At 30.4% G+C, this 19,339-nt stretch overlaps 1 protein-coding gene across 1 annotated transcript in view; it reads right to left on the reverse strand.

Annotated features, from left to right (window-relative positions):
* Positions 1-16,371, reverse strand: part of LOC106458415 (methylcrotonoyl-CoA carboxylase beta chain, mitochondrial-like) — a 32,092-nt gene extending 15,721 nt beyond the window's left edge. The window contains exons 1-9 of the mRNA XM_013917932.2: positions 16,304-16,371; positions 15,662-15,746; positions 12,480-12,578; positions 11,967-12,094; positions 9,957-10,069; positions 7,217-7,330; positions 5,175-5,239; positions 4,403-4,502; positions 2,943-3,038 (exon numbers count right to left, since the gene is read on the reverse strand). Coding sequence (XP_013773386.1) covers positions 2,943-3,038; positions 4,403-4,502; positions 5,175-5,239; positions 7,217-7,330; positions 9,957-10,069; positions 11,967-12,094; positions 12,480-12,578; positions 15,662-15,746; positions 16,304-16,355 — 852 coding nt within the window. The 5' untranslated portion in view covers positions 16,356-16,371. The remainder of the gene's footprint in view (positions 1-2,942; positions 3,039-4,402; positions 4,503-5,174; positions 5,240-7,216; positions 7,331-9,956; positions 10,070-11,966; positions 12,095-12,479; positions 12,579-15,661; positions 15,747-16,303) is intronic.
* Positions 16,372-19,339: the final 2,968 nt, after the last annotated feature.

Consider the following 19,339-nt stretch of genomic DNA (forward strand, 5'->3'; position numbering starts at 1 on the left):
CAAAACTTGAACTCCATCTGCAGAAAGTGATGCTTTGCATTTGGTGGGACATCAAAGGAGTAATTCATTTCCATCTCCTCAATCCACAGTGAATTTTCAATGCAGAGATCTATAATCAGCAACTGGAACATTTAAATTAAGCCCTTCATCAGTAACACCCTTCACTCATTAATTGGAAAGGCATTCTTCTTCTCCACGACAATGCATGTCCACACGTGGCACGTTTGAGGTAACATAAATAAAATGTTCCCAATAGTCTTCTGATTCAGTGTCATTTTAAAATAAATACTTACATTATTATGTAAATTATTAAAGAGTATAACTTGAGTTTTTTACAGTTGTTTATATAAGAACTCATACTTTTTTGAAAATATTTTAACAAAACTGCAATTATACATTGTTATTTATCACACAGTTGGAGCAACTGATCTTATTTCACTACCAGAGCTACATAACAATGAGCATAAGCCTGAATTGCTATAGTTAGTGTTATTTAGAAATAAAATGATTTTCACAGGAATGTATACAACACATCTCATTATAGAATAAAATTTGTACCTGTGCCTGGTGCAATTCTTTCAGAGTGATAGCATGAAATTGATCTTATTAAATGGTTACTGCAGGCTATCCTATGCTTTTTTTCTGTCACCTCAGTAATGTGTCCAGCATGCTTCTTAAAGAAATTTCTAAGTTAATTCAAAAATTGTTGAAAATAATTACATTTTACATCATGCTGCAATGCAGTATTTCTCGTAATTTCCTTCTCTTGTGGTGTACACAAAAATCCTGAAATATAATACTTATATGCTTGTAGTGGATAACAAATTCCATACCACAATCAGCTGTGTGATGCAGTTTTGAACCACATCAGTTGGGCTCAGTTGGTGATGTGGCATGTTAGAAAGATGGGACTTGGTACAAACAAAACCCGAATGTTAAACGATAAGTCTTGCTGTAAAATTACAGTCTCAAAATTTCTTTCTCTATGAAAGAGTGCAAATGGATGTATAAAAAAAAATTATGCCAACCATGCAGAGATAATTATTAGTAAGGGTAGTGCACACACACAGCTGGATTGTTTAACACTGGATTAGTTCTGTATTGTTTGATTATTACTCTAATTCTGCTTAGTTATTTGGAAATATTTTCTTCAATATATTTATACAATTATTTGATCTAATTTCTGCTAACTTCACTGAGATTCCATTACGAAAGAACAATGTAGTAATTTTAATTTGTGGAATTTTGTATTAAACATAAAATATATTTACCAAGTTCAGTACTGATGTATAAACCAGCAGCTACAGTAAAGTACAGATGAATTACAGACAATAAATGTTCATTTTATATTTAACAAAACTGTGATGTACTGCTATCTGTCATACAGATTTGATATTTGTTTGATGCTTACATGTTGTCAAAATTATTGTATAAAATATTGTCCTTGATACTCTGTAACCACAGGTTAAAAACATTTTCCTAGGTAGCCACTTACAACCATCTTTAGTATTTGTAAATAAGTAAACATTTACAACCATTATTAGAATGTGTGGACAGCTAGCCCTTTACAACTTACTTTGTTATGTGTAGATAGCTGATTATTTATAACCTTCTTGGTTATATGTAGACAGCTGATATTTATAACCTTCTTGGTTATGTGTAGATAGCTGATATCTATAACCTTCTTGGTTATGTGTAGACAGCTGATATTTATAACCTTCTTGGTTATGTGTAGACAGCTGATATTTATAACCTCCTTGGTTATGTGTAGATAGCTGATATTTATAACCTCCTTGGTTATGTGTAGATAGCTGATATTTATAACCTTCTTGGTTATGTGTAGATAGCTGATATTTATAACATTCTTGGTTATGTGTAGATAGCCGATATTTATAACATTCTTGGTTATGTGTAGACAGCTGATATTTATAACATTCTTGGTTATGTGTAGACAGCTGATATTTATAACCTCCTTGGTTATGTGTAGACAGCTGATATTTATAACCTTCTTGGTTATGTGTAGACAGCTGATTATTTATAACCTTCTTGGTTATGTGTAGACAGCTGATATTTATAACCTTGGTTATGTGTAGACAGCTGAAATTTAACATTCTTGGTTATGTGTAGACAGCTGATATTTATAACCTTCTTGGTTATGTGTAGATAGCTGATATTTATAACCTTCTTGGTTATGTGTAGATAGCTGATACTTATAACCTTCTTGGTTATGTGTAGATAGCTGATTATTTATAACCTTCTTGGTTATATGTAGATAGCTGATTATTCATAACCTTCTTGGTTATATGTAGATAGCTGATTATTTGTAACCTTCTTGGCTATGCATGAATAGCTGGTCATTTGCAACCATCTTTAGAATGTGTGAACAGCATACCCTTTACAACCATCTTCAGAATGTGTGAATAGTTGATGTTTTAAAACTATCTTTATAATGTATAGACATGTTCAATAACTGCATCAATGATGATGATAATTAAACTATATATAAAAGTAAAATGTTAGCAAAACTTCCATTATATTAGTACATACAAGGTATCTTTATGTCTGAAATTTTAACCATAAAATTATTGATGGGATTCATGTGGACTCCATTTTGTTTTTGCACTATTACCACTATGAAAATAAGTGATTTCACCCAGTTTTTGGTCAGTCAATAACACAAAACTATACAATACAACTTATGTACCATACCAATAGTGTACAGTGTAAACATAAGACAATAATTTGAGGATGAACACTAAACGTTCGAGCCAAAAGTAATGATTTTTTCTTCAGTTTTTATCAAAATATGTATTTCCAACAATTAAATCAAAGAGCTATCAGACATTATAAAACAAATATTTTATGGAATTTGTTTGCTAAGTATAAAGTAATATGACATTTATCAACAAAATCCTAAGACAAATCTGAAATGCTAGATTTACCTCTCTCACATCAAAGGTTCGTTTAAGATTGTCTCCCACAAAACCATACAAATCATCAGCAGGGTAGATTGGATCTTCAGGTTCTGTGAATGTTACCTGTACACAGATCAGGTAACACACTGTAACTAATAATTCAAATGTGTAGTTGAGCAAAATTAATATTATAATTCAAAAGGTAAAAAAACAAAAACAGAGATATTTTTAAGGAATTCTCAGGGTAAGTAATTTTTGTATATTCCAACAAAACAAATGATACACTGAAAGTATTGCTTTTGACTAGTTTCTCCACTTTAGGAATGATTCAGCAACAAACATATTTACTAATTCAATATAACAATATTTTGAATATCTTTAATTTTTCTAGTTGATCATTCAGTTTGATTCAACATGTAAACATCGTGCCTCATGTTTGGTACATAGCCCAAAGAGTCAATACAGTCCAATCGCTAACCTAGAGGTTTAGTAAACCTCTTTTGTCAACCCCTCCAACCCAGGTACCATTCTAGTAGCCCTCTTCTGAACCCAATCCAACAATTCAATGTCCTTCCTAAGGAAAGAAGCCCAAGACTGAACACAATACTCCAAATGAGGCCTAACCAATGACCTACAAAATGAAATGATAACCTCTTTTAGACTTGAAATTCAATATTTCTGCAGATACAACCTAAAATCTATTTGCCCTACCACACGCAACAGCACACTGCTTGGGTAGCTTAAAAGACTGATTAACTATTACACAAAGATCCCTTTCTTTCATGATACTGTTAAGGTTATTCCCATAAAATTATACTTATAATTCAAATTTTGATAACTCACATATATTATCTTGCATTTATTATAATTAAAGCCCACATGCCATTTACTTGCTCAACTCACTAAATGATCTAATTTTTTTTTTAAATTCAGCAGCATCCTCTTTACAGCTAGCAACACTCAAGACTTTAATATCATCTGCAAATTTAAGTAATTTATTGACTATTCCTTCATCTATGTCATTGTTGTAAGTGAAAAAAGATTTAAAGTCCTGAGGTACCCTAATTATGACATTAATCCAGTTTGATGGAACACCATTTATAACAACCCTCTACTTTCTTCTATCCAATTCTATCCTAACAATTTTTATCAACTCCCTTGAAAAGAGATACATTAGCCAACTTCCATACCTCTGGCACCTGCCCACTATTCAAGGACTTACAAAAAATAGTAGCAAACAGCTCACATATTCAATCCTTAACCTTCTTCAAAACCCTTCATATAACTATGTAACTGTCAATTTTAGAATAACTACACCTATAAATCTTATGCTCAGTGCAATTCATACAAAAAAACCATTCAGTGATTTAACTGAATGCAGGACTTAAAAATTGAAAAATCAATAGTTAACTATCGAGTTTGTTACAGGTTTAAGTATAACTTGAAGGTTCATCAAAATGAAATTTTTGTTATGAAATTTAACTCACATTAGGTTTTTTCATTTTGTTCCAGTTTGCTGCTATCCTACGGGCAAGATGCAAGGCATGAAGATCATCTTGTGCATAATAATCTGTCACACCAGAACGCCTGTAAAACCCCCATAAATAACTACAGCCACTGATATATTTAGAATATTTTTATTCATAGGTATATATATTCATCATTGTACACAACCAATAAAGAAATAAAAAGCTTTGTTGCTAATTGGTTTAGTTTGTTATAAATTTCACGCAAAGCAACACAAGGGCTAGCTGTCACTAATTTAGCAGTGAAAGACTAGAGGGAAGGCAGCTAGTCATCACCACCCACTACCAACTCTTACTGTTTTTTTACCAATGAATAGTGGGATTGACCATCACATTACAATGCCCCTATGGCTGAAAGGGCAAGCATGTTGGGTGGGACAAAGAAATTCAAACCTGCGATTGTGGCTAATTTAATGAGAATCAGTATTTAAAATATCTGAAAAGATTCTTGTGGAGAATTCAATGCATAAAATCATAATTTTTCCTAATCTTTATTGATAGATATTTTAAGCTGATTATTAACATGCTGATGCAAAAATAAAAGGAATCTTAACCATGAACTGTAATCTTGGTTAAATAAATTCTAGAAAAGCTGCAAAAAAACAAATAATTTCATTTCTAATTATTATATTTAACATTATTTCAGAAACTTAATTGTGTGTATTACAGTTAGAAAATAATAATAAATATATCATTTAAGTTTCATAAAAACAGAGTAATTTTAAAAGATCACCTGCAATGCAAGTCTGCTCCTCCCAGCTCTTCTGCTGAAATGTCTTCTCCTGTGGCTGCTTTTACCTTATTATTTTATAATATACACATTTTATTCTTGTTGCAAAAAAAACGTTTACTCAGTTCACTATTACACTCAACTTGTCTTGAAATAGTGGTGACAATACGCAGAATGCAAAGCCTAGGGCACCAAAATTACAGATGCTCTTATATAAAGTACAATATTATCTAATATTTGTTACTAGACATGATGAGATCATCTTACTGTAAAGATGATCCATTATGTATGTATTAGCATCCATCATCTTGAGTTAGCTGGCTAAATTACTGCATTTTCTGTATGATAACCAGAAATTGTCTGATGGTATAAATGGGCTAATTTGTTTGAGGATTTTTGCCTGAGAAGGGAAATAAAAAATGACCTGAAATAGTGCACATTTCCATTTTACTTATAGGCTCTTAACTTTGAATTTAAAGACACAATTACTTAACCAGTTAAATGAGTTAATTATTACTTTCCACAAAGCAGAGTATGCAATTAGCATCTAATGAGGTTGTTTTGAAATTTAACAACAAAAGAAAAGAGGAAGGGGAATAATACCTAACATTGTTCTGTATACAATATTTGCTTTCTTAATACATACCCCAGCTAGTATATATGAAATTAGTCCTCCTGTTGCAATGATTTTTGAAATTTTTTTATGCGAGAAACACATTCACAGAACATTCAATGAGTATACATTTGTTATGTAACTAAACTCTATTATACTCACATGGTAGTTGGCATTTACTTTAACTAATAATATCATTGTTGGAACACCTATAAACAGGTTTACATCAAGTTTATTTTTATTTATTTATTTGCAAGTTTTTATTCCCAAACCTAAGTTTGTCATCAGACCAACCAAACAATATGTAGAATGTAAATACAAAAAAGTGTTACATGTAAGAACACAAGTTTGTATATATCATGAGATGTCAGCTATCACACACAAATGTAAACAATTAGTTAATGGTGGTTCACAAATACAAAAAGGGTTATACCATGGTGTAAAAATCCATTTATAGGTTTTCCTATATTTAAAGGATGGCATCTGATAATAAAATTATATTATTATTATTATTACTGACTGGAGAGAGAATAAAACACCATTCAAACTGTTGGTTGCAAAACTATCCTGAAGCAACTGCCAACCAACTACTTAACCTTTTTTTCAGATGAATTTAACATTCAGGTTTCTACAATCCAGTGATATAAAAACATATAAGCCTACATTACAAAGTACAAGTCATTTTCTTCTAATGTGACTTTTACATTTTGCTATCACAACTAGTACAGAATGAAAGAAATCAAAACATGTGTTGCTTTCAACTGTTTGTTAGTATGTTTATTTCCAAATATTTTCTGTATTAAAAGAAAAGAATGAGAGGTTGCCATTGTTTTTTATAATTCAATAACAATAATCTTAACAAAAATTCATAAAAGAAGCAAAAACTAACCTAAATCTCCTATGCTGGCCAAACCTTGTGGTATTATTGGATTTATGGCAGAAAATACTTTTTGTTTGTTATCGAACACAAAGCTAAAACCAATGTATATGTTATAAACCATCAGGTTTACCATTGAGTCACTGGGTGTCTAAAATATCATTAACAGTGAGGGTATCCAATTGATGAAAGAATACAATTTAACCTTCATAAGTAAGTGAGAAAAGTGTATGTAAGCAGTTATACTCATTACCAGCTATAAGTAGGTAGCTTGCTCTGATTAGAAGTTGATAATAATACTCAAAATACTTTTTCTTAGTTATAAGCTTAATTTTTTAATTTGGCAATTTTTTTCAAATACTCTGTATTCATTATTTTTTTGTATTCATGTAATATATAGTATAAACCTCACAAATGGTCAATTTAGACTTCAACAGAGAACATATTAGCTCAACAATAAAAACCTTTAATATTAAAGCCTCTCACTAAAATGATTTTTTTTTTCATTTACTAAGTATAGCCAAGTAAAAAAAGAAGAAGGTTATTTTAACTCACCAAAGGTGGTCCTCCCAAGAAAATTGTCCCTTGACGTCGTACAATGATACTATCATCTGCCATTGCTGGTACATAGGCACCACCAGCAGTACAACTACCTAAAACTACTGCAAGCTATAAAAAATTAAATAATTTAAAGAAAAAGGAATAATAAGAATGGAAATAGGAAAAACACACATACACATCATATGTTAAAGAAATCTATTTAACTTTATGCATACGGCTGGGTCAAAGTGAGCATTTAACAACCTTTTACAATGTTACATTCACATCTTAATTATCGATGTATGTCAGTAAAATTTGCATTAAAGCATAGTTCATATAATCTAAGTTTTAATGTCTTACTTTCAAAGAAAATATTTAAAAAATTCTTAATTTTCATACCATGTGTCCAATCTGTACTCCGAATTATTTCCTTTAGATTTTATATCTTGAATAATACTACTGCCAAAGTGTCCAGTGAATTAAAAACAAAAAATATACATAATTACAAGCAATGATATAAAATTTAAAACTTCTACCTTCCCGATTTGTTGAGATATTAATAATCTGTCTTGCAAAACATTGTATATTTTTCTGTACATAAAGCTTACTGCAATTGTTTCTTTTTGGTGAGACATATGCAAATAGATGGCCTTACATTTTTTTGTCTTTCATTGTTGTTTATCAACTCTGAACAGCTACATAATTTTTTAAACCTATTTATAGCTTAGAAAGATAGATATATTATAGTAGGTTTGGACGTTTTATTCTAGTGACTGATATTTTTTATGTTCTAAAATTACTTTTTTCGACAACCAGATTAGCAAGAATAAATTGGGATTAAGCATAGATCTGCATCCAAGAGCAAAAGGCCTGGAACTTGAAGTAAGTGCTAAATTTCTTGTTTTTATGTACATCTTTTATTTATTGTTTTATATATATATTTTAACAAAAGTAACTAAAATGAAAATAAAAAAAGAGAAAACTTCTTAAGTTAGGTAAAAAAAATAATTTAAAATTTCCATGAAATAGGAATGCAATCTCAATTTAGCTCATGAGCATAACTTGAGTGATTTCTTTACTTTATGTATGGGTGGGAAATAGATATGGGCTTCTGCTGTGATTCATTACTTTTCATGGAGTGGTAAACTGCTATCACAGAATAAAACCTGGCAATGACAATAAAATTAAAAGAAAACAGATGTGAAAAGGTAAACAGTTGAAATTATGAAGATAAGTAATTTGAAACTCTCAAGTCAATTATGTATTCATAGAATAAACATTTTTATTCATTTTATTTCATTTTTTTCCAACTTTTCATTTCACTGTACACTAAAGATAAAGGATAAAGAAAACAAGAGATTAAGTTTTACAACAAACAAACTAAAATTACACAAATGAAATATGAAAACTGTATGATGAAAATAAGTATTTTATTCTTAACATAAATACCACTTTTCATTCACACAGACTCAGTAAATGCTTTGTAAATTCACAGTCAAATCTTTAGTAAAAGTTCTTTATTAAAAAATTGCAAAATTCTTTGTTATAATAAACTTCGTACATTCAGAGTTATAGCACGTATATTTTCACTGTTATATGGTGGTTACAAGGTCAGTGAAATCAACCGAGCCCATATACAGATGGCTAACAAGTTCTAAGAAACAATGATCTTACTACATCAGGGCACAGAGACTAAAAGTTGTCGAATATCTACCTGAAAATGTTACCAATTTGTGGTATTAAAACTTTGAAACTGACAGTAAGTATCATGTCAATGTATGATATTAAAAATAAGCAGAAATACATCACTCCAGCCCTCACTTAATACAAGTTTCGTGGTCTTCAGGTTATATATATATATATATATATATATATATACATTCTTTTATCTCTAATCACATACAGATAACATGGAAGAATTTCTTGCTAGAAGAAGAGCATTTTACCACAATAAATATATAAATCTGACTCATTTTTAACAAATATGTTTTATGTTCACTTATTTCATTTTTAGTATTAACCTAGCTATTACTACTACTACTACAACTATTACTACACCCACCTTGTTTGTAGATATTTTTTTACACTATCATCTATTGAGTTTTACTGGTTATAGGTTTAGTAACTTTTAAAACAATTAGGGAATTCAACACACTATACTTAACTTTAAGAAACACTTCTACATGTAATACACAACTAATTCTTAGTTTGCACGAACTACTTGAGACTTGAAATGAAACCAAGTATATATTTTTGAAGAGTGAAACATGGGTTTAAAGTTTAAAAAATGGGTGGTTTGTGTATGTTAACAGAATTTTTTGTATTTAATATTAACTCTTAATACAAAATGAAAAAGGTAAGAAATAAACTTTAAGTTGTTTAATAATTTTTGGAACCACTTAAGCAACTTTTTATAATACTATTTTATTATTTTGTTTGAATAATATACAATTTTAATAATATTTTATGGTACGAGAATTACTAAAACTTTAGAAACTTGTAAACCCTAGTTAGATATGAAAGAAACTGTAAACCTTTATTGTTCACAAGAAATTAATCTGATTGCTAAACCAACAGCAGTATTTTAAGAAAAAGATATTTCCATCTCTAATATCCTTTTATACAAAAGAATACAAAATAACACCATTAACAGAGCATAAATAGTAAATACTTCAGAGGAACATTCATCAATGAAGAATTAAGGGATGTTTATTAAAAATGTAGTGAGAAAAAATAAGGTTAAGTGAAATCTTACCTGTGGAATTCCCATAGAAGATAGAACTGCTTGATTATAAAAGATTCGTCCAAAATGACCAACATCAGGAAATACTTCTGCCTGATGGGGCAAATTTGCTCCACCAGAATCAACTGAAACAAAAATAAAGACTTTTTTAGCACATATGTTATTGTGTTGTTAATCATTTTTACATATTTCTTAAATGCCCTTACCAAAAATGTTAAATACACAAAATTAATTATGAAAAACAGACTGCAGTTTAGGCTTGTTAACATAAACATACAAATAAAATACTGATTAGAAACAACAAAATAGAAATTAGTTTGTCAAATATTTCTATCAATGGCACTTTACTGAAAAATATAAAAATACACACACACACACATATATTTTTTGTATGAGTACATAAGTTTGTTTTTTCATATTTCTTTAATGAACTTTTGATAGGTAAACATTTCAATCATGGATTGATAGCTGAGGAAAGAACAGAAACAGTGCCTCTAAAGTCTTTAACATACATTAGGATTTTTTGTAAGCTATCATATAAATATATGATAGCATGTGATGTGATGAAATATAAACACTAAAACTGGGTAACAACTCTTTTTTTGTTGATTGGTCCAGCTTTAATCCAGAACCACTCACTGGGAACTGACATCCAGGTGATGGTAGGATGAGGGATCCCAATCAAAAGGATGAACAGCAATGTGACGGATCTATTCTAAAGCAACTTCATCTTCTGGATAGGACTGCACAAAGGCTGGAGTGCAATAGCAACCTCCGGGTCCCACTGCATGGAAGTGGATTGCATCCATAAAATATAAGCAACCTCACTGTCCGGATAGAACTGCACAGAAGCTATGTGCAACATCAAGCTACAGGACCCACTGCATGGAGGTGGAGTGCATGATTGGAGGATTACACGTCATCAACGTCAGCAGAACACCACCACCCTACTCACTACTAAATGGAAGCAAACACATTCAGGAGGACTAATTTTTGATGACAATAATCTTGATTGAATCAAATGTATATTTACTAAATATAGCTCCTTTTCAATAAATAAGTTCTTGAATTTAAGTGCATTGTTCATATATGGTAAACTTAAAAACAACATTCAATAAATAAAGATACGAGTCCTTGAAAAATTTTGCTATCAACTTCAGTACTAACTAAACCTAACTAAGCTTAACATGAAAACATTCAGGAATAAATAGAACATCTAAAGAAACTATAAAAAATTGCAGATCTGTGATTTGTTACCAAGTCTTCTAAACTTCCCATTAGATTCTGTATTTTCTGCAGTAGTTCTGTTTTGTCACATCCTACATAACCATAAATTACATCTCATTACACTTTATTCACTCTATACTGATCTAAATAGTTTAAAATCTGTTCTGTCCAATGGTATTTACACTACATCTATAGCTATTTTGAATGCTGAGCTTCATTATTTATGCTGTGAGATCATAAAAGGTCGAGAATGAGCAGCTCTACCAATAGAATCAGTGAAAGAGAAGAAAAATCATATGAGAATTTTGTTTGTTCTTAAGGGCAAAGCTACATAATGGGCTATCTGTGCTCTGTCCACCTTGGGTATCAAAACCCAATTTTTAGCATTAGAAACAAAACATGGATACTTATATTTGCAAGGAATGATAGTTTCTTCATAAATATAAACCTGTGCTAAGAGATAGGTAGAAAATTCTAAAAAAATAATTAAGAGTGTCATCTATAGTCAATATTTCTGAAAGTTGTACAGAAATTCAAGTTTGAACATTTTTTAATTTTTCTTTGTAAATTCAGTATATAAATGTTACAATATGACAAAATGTAAATTCTAATACATATCAATTCTGAAATATTTTTGAGCTAAAACTGTTGAAATACAGTCACAATCATTATATTTACTTAAAATCTGAAATATGATATGCAGGTGTGCAGTCGACACATAAAATGTGCTCACTGGTTGTAATAGGATTAAAAACTTTTTATAAGCTCATAATTTGACAAATTTTCAGTACTGACCTAGATATATACACGGCAAGTTGTTTTGTCTGGCTATTTCTTGAGCACGAATATGTTTCTTCACAGTTATAGGATAATAAGTTCCCGCTTTCACAGTTGGATCATTTGCTACAATGATGCACTCAACTCTGTGTAATCAGAACAAAGATATACTTCATATAAAAGGTAAAAGCTTTTCACTAATAAGAATAGTGGTTCTGCTAATAAAGCTGAATAGCTAAAAACTGAAATGTCAATCTTATTGATATTTTGAGATTTTTACTCTAATTTCTATTGTATATAGAATTACATTTCTTAGTTTTACTTCAATAGAAGCTTATGATCGTGCTAGCTGGTCAGGAGTACTTTTATTTCAAGTATAAATTCTTAAGTAGAGATGAGTACACAATATCATGTACATTAATAACAGTTAGGCAAACAATCATTTATAAGCATAAGGAAGAGTTTTATTGATGGTGGAATATACTACAAATTTGAAAAAAAAATTGGTCTGTCTTATTCACATTTTCTTACCCACAAACTCGTCCAATGCCAGTAATTATTCCTGCAGAAGGAACTTCATCACCATACATATCCCAAGCAGCCAGCTGGGACAGTTCTAAAAAGGGAGATCTAAAATCCCATCCAAAACTAATTTTTCAATCAGTTATTAATAACACATATAACTACTACACATCAATGCACAAGTTGAAGTTTAAATTTAACAAAATTCATAAAAAAAACAGCTAATAATGATTTACTTTTTATTGCACAACTATCTTCATAAACAACTCTTTTCAATATACCACTTATGAAATTCAGTTTAAAAAAAAGCATTTCATATAGTCATCTACTAGGCACTGATCTTTAAGCCAGTAGTCTCCCTTTTGTATTATAAATGTTTGTCAAACTAGAATTTGCTTTACTAAGAATCTAATGTATCCTTTCTAAAATCTTTTAGATTTCAGTCTTCAGTAAACAATTCCTTTACACCTTTTTACAATATTACAGTGTCGGTTCATTTGTTTCATCAATTCAAATATTCTACTTCATTTTCCACAGCTTTAGTTATTCACCTAATTAATAATTAATTTAGAACACACAATCACTTCTCAAACATATTTTGATCAACAGGACTATCAATGATAATTACAAGTCTTTTATGTTAGGCTGTCATTTTTATGTGCAAAATGCTGTGCTTCAAAAAAAAATTAAGATCAGAAGCCTTTAAGAAAATACAATGTTAATTTTGCAATCAACTCTTTATTCCACTGGGTTACAGATGAAGTGGTTATCCTCAGTTTTTTTTCAAGTCTTATCAATCCCAAATTAGTCCTTTATTAAAAATTAATCTGCCAAACTTTTCTTTAAGTTTTGAATTCTCTTTTAAGCCATAGGCTGAAAATGATCTACAATTAAGTTTTATTAGTTTAAGTAGTAGTATAACAGGTATAACTACTGATTTTATGAGAAAAAAAATCACCTTAAAAGCTATGGTAATAATTTATCAACTAGGCAACATTTCAAACAAACACTCTTTTTGAAGCCAGAAACAAGCTTGTTGGTTAATGACAATTACAGGAACATTTTGAAATGTTTTTTCTCGAAAAGTCTAATTTATTTTATTACCTTCGAATTTTTCTACTTATTCATTTAATGATTTTATAATACCTTTTACCTATCAACTTTAAGAGATAATTGTCATCATTATAAAGTATATTTTTTACTTTCTGCAAACCTACACACAAACTTGTCATCTTAGTTTCAAAATTTCACGGAGCATGCTACTGGTTATGTTTTCATGCCTCAGGATCTGCTTTGTGCTTTCTAGTTTATCTCAGAAAAATACATAACCCTACTTTTGTTATGCAGGCTTAATTGAAAAGACCCTTTTAAATCTGTTTTCATAATACAAGTCTTGTTATGTACTTCATCTGAAGCTTCCTTGATCATTAATAGCTAACAAAGACAAATTTCTTTAAAAAAAAAACTACTAAAAAGCTGTTTCAACACATCTTCTTCATCCAAAATTCAGCTGTTTTTATAGATTCCTCTTAATGCATGAATGATTAATACAATTTTTAGGTCAATTGGCTTTAATAATTTGTGAACTATTAGCAGTGGGTTACATTAGAATATGTTGATCTAGGCATTTGAGGCCTAAATGCACTGAAATATTTTATTGACGTTTGTGAAATAGTTAAAATAAAAACTGTTAACTGTAAGTAAAATAAGCTTTGATATTCAAAACTATTAAAAAAAAAGAAGACAGTAGATTTATAGATACAAGTCAGTCCTTCAAGTTTGGCAGGTATCATCACACTGACTGTCAAAAGCACCCATAAAATAAGTTCCGCAAGGGCTTGTTAGAGCTTCTGTTAAATCTGTAATGATGTTCGCTGTCTTGGGTCCACTACTGGTTCTTCTATTCTTACCAGGAAATTCAGAGCTCATTGTCATTTTGTCATGGATTAGCCAGGCAATCAACTATTTGTATACACAGACAAGCTCACAAATAACTTTGTGTGACCCTGTTGACTGCTATGACATTTATACTTTAATTCTAACTGACATAGACTAGCGATATTACATGCACAGAAATACATTTTCAAACTATATTGTTATATAAAGACATCAAATATTTGTAACTGAGAAATTAAGTCAATGCTTTAAAATACAAAACTGGATATTAATTATTAGGAAATTCAGGCCAGCAAGAAGAGTTTTAGTAAATTTGATCATGACCTTAATTGCAATTGATGAACTACTTTCTGTATAACATGAGGGCTACCATATTGTTGGAGGTTGTCATAGTTCAGTGGTATGCTGTGTGCGTGTCTCAGCTTAGCCAGTAAAACTCTACTCAGTAAAACAGTACAATTTAGTCAATACAAATTAACTTTTAGTGTCCAATTTTGTTAACAAAGAATCGAGATGTGGCATCAGCCTGCTAACAGCCCCTATTGACTGTTTGTTGATGGCTGTTTACAGCCCACATGCATTTATTTTTCAAATGTAAAGGACTTATAAATATGATATATACATATCTATTAACATTTAATACACAAAATAAAATGATATAGTTATTTAATTTCAAGAGAAGAATAATGTTGTTGCTAGTAGCGGTTCTAAATTTGCTAGTATGAAAATAAACCTAGGAATCATTTGCTAGTGCCCTCAAAAGTTCAGGTTGAGATCTGTAAAAGGTGGTAAATTTTAAGTACATAAAGATTCTAGGTTTTTCCAAAAGCATATTAGAATGAACTCTAAAAAAAAGGTTAAGTTATAATTAATTCACTTTGATAAGTAGTTTTATTTGCTAAACATGTCACAATCTATCCTCAGCTGCTCAAATAACACAATTCTGAATTGGAAATGAACATTGCCATATATAATAAATTTATTTGAAAAAAGAAGTAAAATCTCGGATAGATTATACAAATAGCCCAGCATTCTGTCGATAATAACAAATTAAGTCATTGAACTAGTTATAAAACAAATGCCATACACTGTAGAGAACTGTTAAGTCAGAGTGAAAGAATGCTTGTTTATAAATTTCTAAGGTTTGACAAATTGTGTAACAAACAAGTATTATAATGTTTACCTCTCATGATACCACATATTTTATACCTATCATTCATTTATTGAAGTTCACAACCATCTAAAGTCACATATTTTTGGATAAAAAAAAAAAACGAGAACAGTAGTAAACATACCCAGGGTCTATAAGATTATTGATCCTGTCCCTGACTAACATTTTACCTCGAGAAAGTTGCAACTGTTTTGCTTTTTCACCTCCTCCTATTGAACAAACAGAACAAAAAAAGAAGCTAGATATCAGTAGTTTTAACTAGATTTGTGTTTGGAATTTCAATTTATACTCATGTCCACACATTCTGCTAAAAACAGCATTTTGCATCTTAAAATTCTGTTGACTCACCAGTGGCAACACAAACATAGTAAAACTTAAGTGTTTCAAAATATTTATACTTGTTGAATTAGGCATAAGGAAAATAAAAGATTTCCTTGATATAAGCAATAGTACAAATGACAAGAATTGTACAATAAGTTAATTGGTAACATTTTGTTCATTTAGTCTAATAAAGGACTTAAAAAAAAAGTTAAAAGAAAAACAGAAATAAAAAATTTGTAAATAAAAGTTATTCTCATACTGTTTATCAAGAAGAAAATATGTAACTTTAAATATTTATTCTGCAATAAATGTTTCTGTGGAAAAAGTGACTTAGATCATCAAATGGAAAAGCCAAAATTTTTAATTATTTGCCCTTAATAATTTACATGTCTATTTAGTGATAAACAAAAGTGTGATGCACAATATAATTTATGTATATCTATACCTTCTATAACCTTCTGGATATTTGTTTTCAACTGGTCAACCAAATTTTTCATTGCAGCATAATTTTCCTTAAAAAAAAACAAAAAACAAAATTGAAGAATTACAATGTAAAGACATATTTATAGTTACTTCAACATACTCAAAACATTTATGATATTTCATATTCTGAATAAGCAGATAACTAGTATAAAAAGAGCTTTATAAACCTATTCAGTTACTTATACCAAACAGTTGTTTGGTTAAAATTACATAAACATGATAGTTCTCAAAAATATTCAATATATATTACTACTTTAAACAATAATTGCAATCATAATTTCACCATGGAAAGTGTCTGATAATCAATACACTATACATTCAAGGTGAAGCATTCTATAAATTAGCACCCTTGCTTTTGCATACTTAATCTCTTATTACAGCTGAAATATAGAAAAGTTAAACACTTTTTTACTGATGGTGTTGCTACAAGGAGAGAGAACTTATAATTTGATCCAAGTTTTATTTTTAAATGAAATTGTAATAATTCAACAACTATAAACTGGCAAGTATTTTTCATAATGATTTTGAAAACAATAAAGAATGTGAATAAGCGTTTTAAATATTAACTTCTCTAAAATATTGTTAATGTGAAATCTATTATGTGCTGGAGTTGCAAGTCTTTGAGAATCTAACATTATTTCAATAATGTCACTTCAGAACAAACTGGAAAACCCCACCATCTCTATGAGTATAAATTACCTTATTGTAAAAATAACAGTAGCACCTACCCGCTAAGAGTTTGCACCTTCTTTCATACATTTATAATTTAAATTGCAATGTACAAGTGTCATCTAACTTTTCACATGTAAATCTTTCAGACTACAGTTTAAGGCTTGTGTTGTGTGAAGTACTTGGTATATAATTTTCAGCATTACTGTTTGTACCTACTTTTTGTAATTTTACTAGTTCTTTCCTTGAATTCAAATATGAATTACAAGAACACCTGCAACATGTAGAATCTTCCTCCACTTTGACATAATATACAAGAGCAGGTTAGTCAAATGACTTTCCACATTCATCCACCTTCTAACATCTACAGTGTAACAGGAATACAACATGATTGTGATCATACCACAGAAAAACAATTTATAAAAGTGTCTGACCTTTGAAAAAGTATAATGTATTAAAAATATGAGTACAAGAAGCTTGAGAATGTAATAAAAATTATACAGTGAAGACACACCACTCCAAAGCATGCTTGATACCATCACCATATATATATATGCCTTAATAGAACTGTCAAAGCTTAAGAAAAAAAAATCACATGAAACAGTGAGCATGCTGTAACAATTTTAAAGTGAAAAACTCTGCCTTAAACAGGCTCTTATCTCACATTAGTGCTTTGAGTGACACTACCAACTGATTTTTTAAGGCTTCGAGCCCATATATACAACTTTCCACCAAGTTCAGTATACTAGTAACAAAAAATATTATTCTAAATTTGTTGCAATGGAATAAAATCAGAAACTAGAGAGCATTTTGGATAGGAGAGAAATCTGCATTACCCATTCCTGCATTCACCACTCATATGCTACACTCACAGGGTGGATGCATATATACGTTAGGTGGTGGAATGCACAAATGGGTAACATAGATTTTCCTCCCATCCCAAATGTTCCCTAGTTTCTGATCTTTTTTGCATTCCTACATCCCAACAATTTTTGAATAAAATTATTTGTTACTAGTTTCTGCACTTTTTACGAGTCGAGGTTGTGGCTTAACTTCTAGGTAGAAGGCACCATTTTACCAAAATTTTCAATTCTATTCTATAGGGAGCCATAATATAATCTGTACACATTAGTTCTTGAAGCAGGATAAGTCATAACTAAGATACTGCACAGTGTAGTAAGGAGTATAAGGTAGATTATCTACTTCCATATAATGCACATAATGACTTATTGATCAGAAACCGTGATTAGTACTTTGGGCTGTAACTAGCCTATCGTGGATCACTTGCTCCTCTAGGTATAAAAAGGCACTTCCTAGGGACTAGTGAAGTGTTGTGTACAGACTGGTCGTATGCACACAGTGTTTTAGAAGTTGCAGCAGACTGAGAAGAAGAAAATGTTTTGTAGCCTGTTTTCTAGATGTCAAGGAAGGTTAGCCAAATTTTGGATGCAGTTCTGTACTTGTTTAGTGAAGGGCTTTTTGTCTCTATCTCGCTGACTGGGTTTTGCCGACATCCTGGTGTACATGCTACTACATGTAATGTACAGACTGCCATCTTTAATCAGACCCATCCCTACATTGGGATCGCTACCATGCTCCCCGATATTATCTCACTAATTCCAAGTGATATCCTTATCCCAACCAACTCTATTCAACTGAGTGGCTCGATTTACTCCAAAGCAATTAAAGATGTAAAAACAACACCTATAAATTGTATATCATGTACTTAAGTAATCACATCTCATATTCAACAGAACTTGTACTTCTTATAACAGTTCAATCTTACACATTTTTACTAGGTTTATGTTTTTAATTTTCAGTGGATCTGAAGCTACACAGAAGACTTAATTTTGTGCCTGTAGTTCAGGTTACCCTTGCAACAATCTGAAATAAGTAAATGCAATCTTCTTTCACTGGAACTGAAGTTTTTTCAGAAGTTTGAGAAATAATCATATACTCTTTTCCATAACATTGCAGAGTTTATATGTGACGAAAAGGATCTTAGTGATTCAGTTGATTAGTCTCTTAAGCTTTACAGGCAGTGAGTTGTTACCAGTGGGAAAGCAAATAGGATTTTAGGTTGTATATCTAAAGGACATTGAATACAAGTCAAAAGAATATATTATTTCTTTGTACAGATTTCTGGTTAAGCTACATCTATATTAATGTGTTCAGTGTTAATGTGTAATAAGGAACCCAAGATGTTAGAAAGGATTCAAAAAGAGGGATACTAGGATGATTCCTCAGATGGAGAGGCTATCATATTAAGACAGATTAAGGTTCCTAAAACTATTTTCTCATGGAAAAAGAAGGATCAGATGGGATCTGA

The sequence above is a fragment of the Limulus polyphemus genome, unplaced genomic scaffold (assembly GCF_000517525.1).
Source record: "Limulus polyphemus unplaced genomic scaffold, Limulus_polyphemus-2.1.2 Scaffold22, whole genome shotgun sequence".
Taxonomy (NCBI): Eukaryota; Metazoa; Arthropoda; class Merostomata; order Xiphosura; family Limulidae; genus Limulus; species Limulus polyphemus.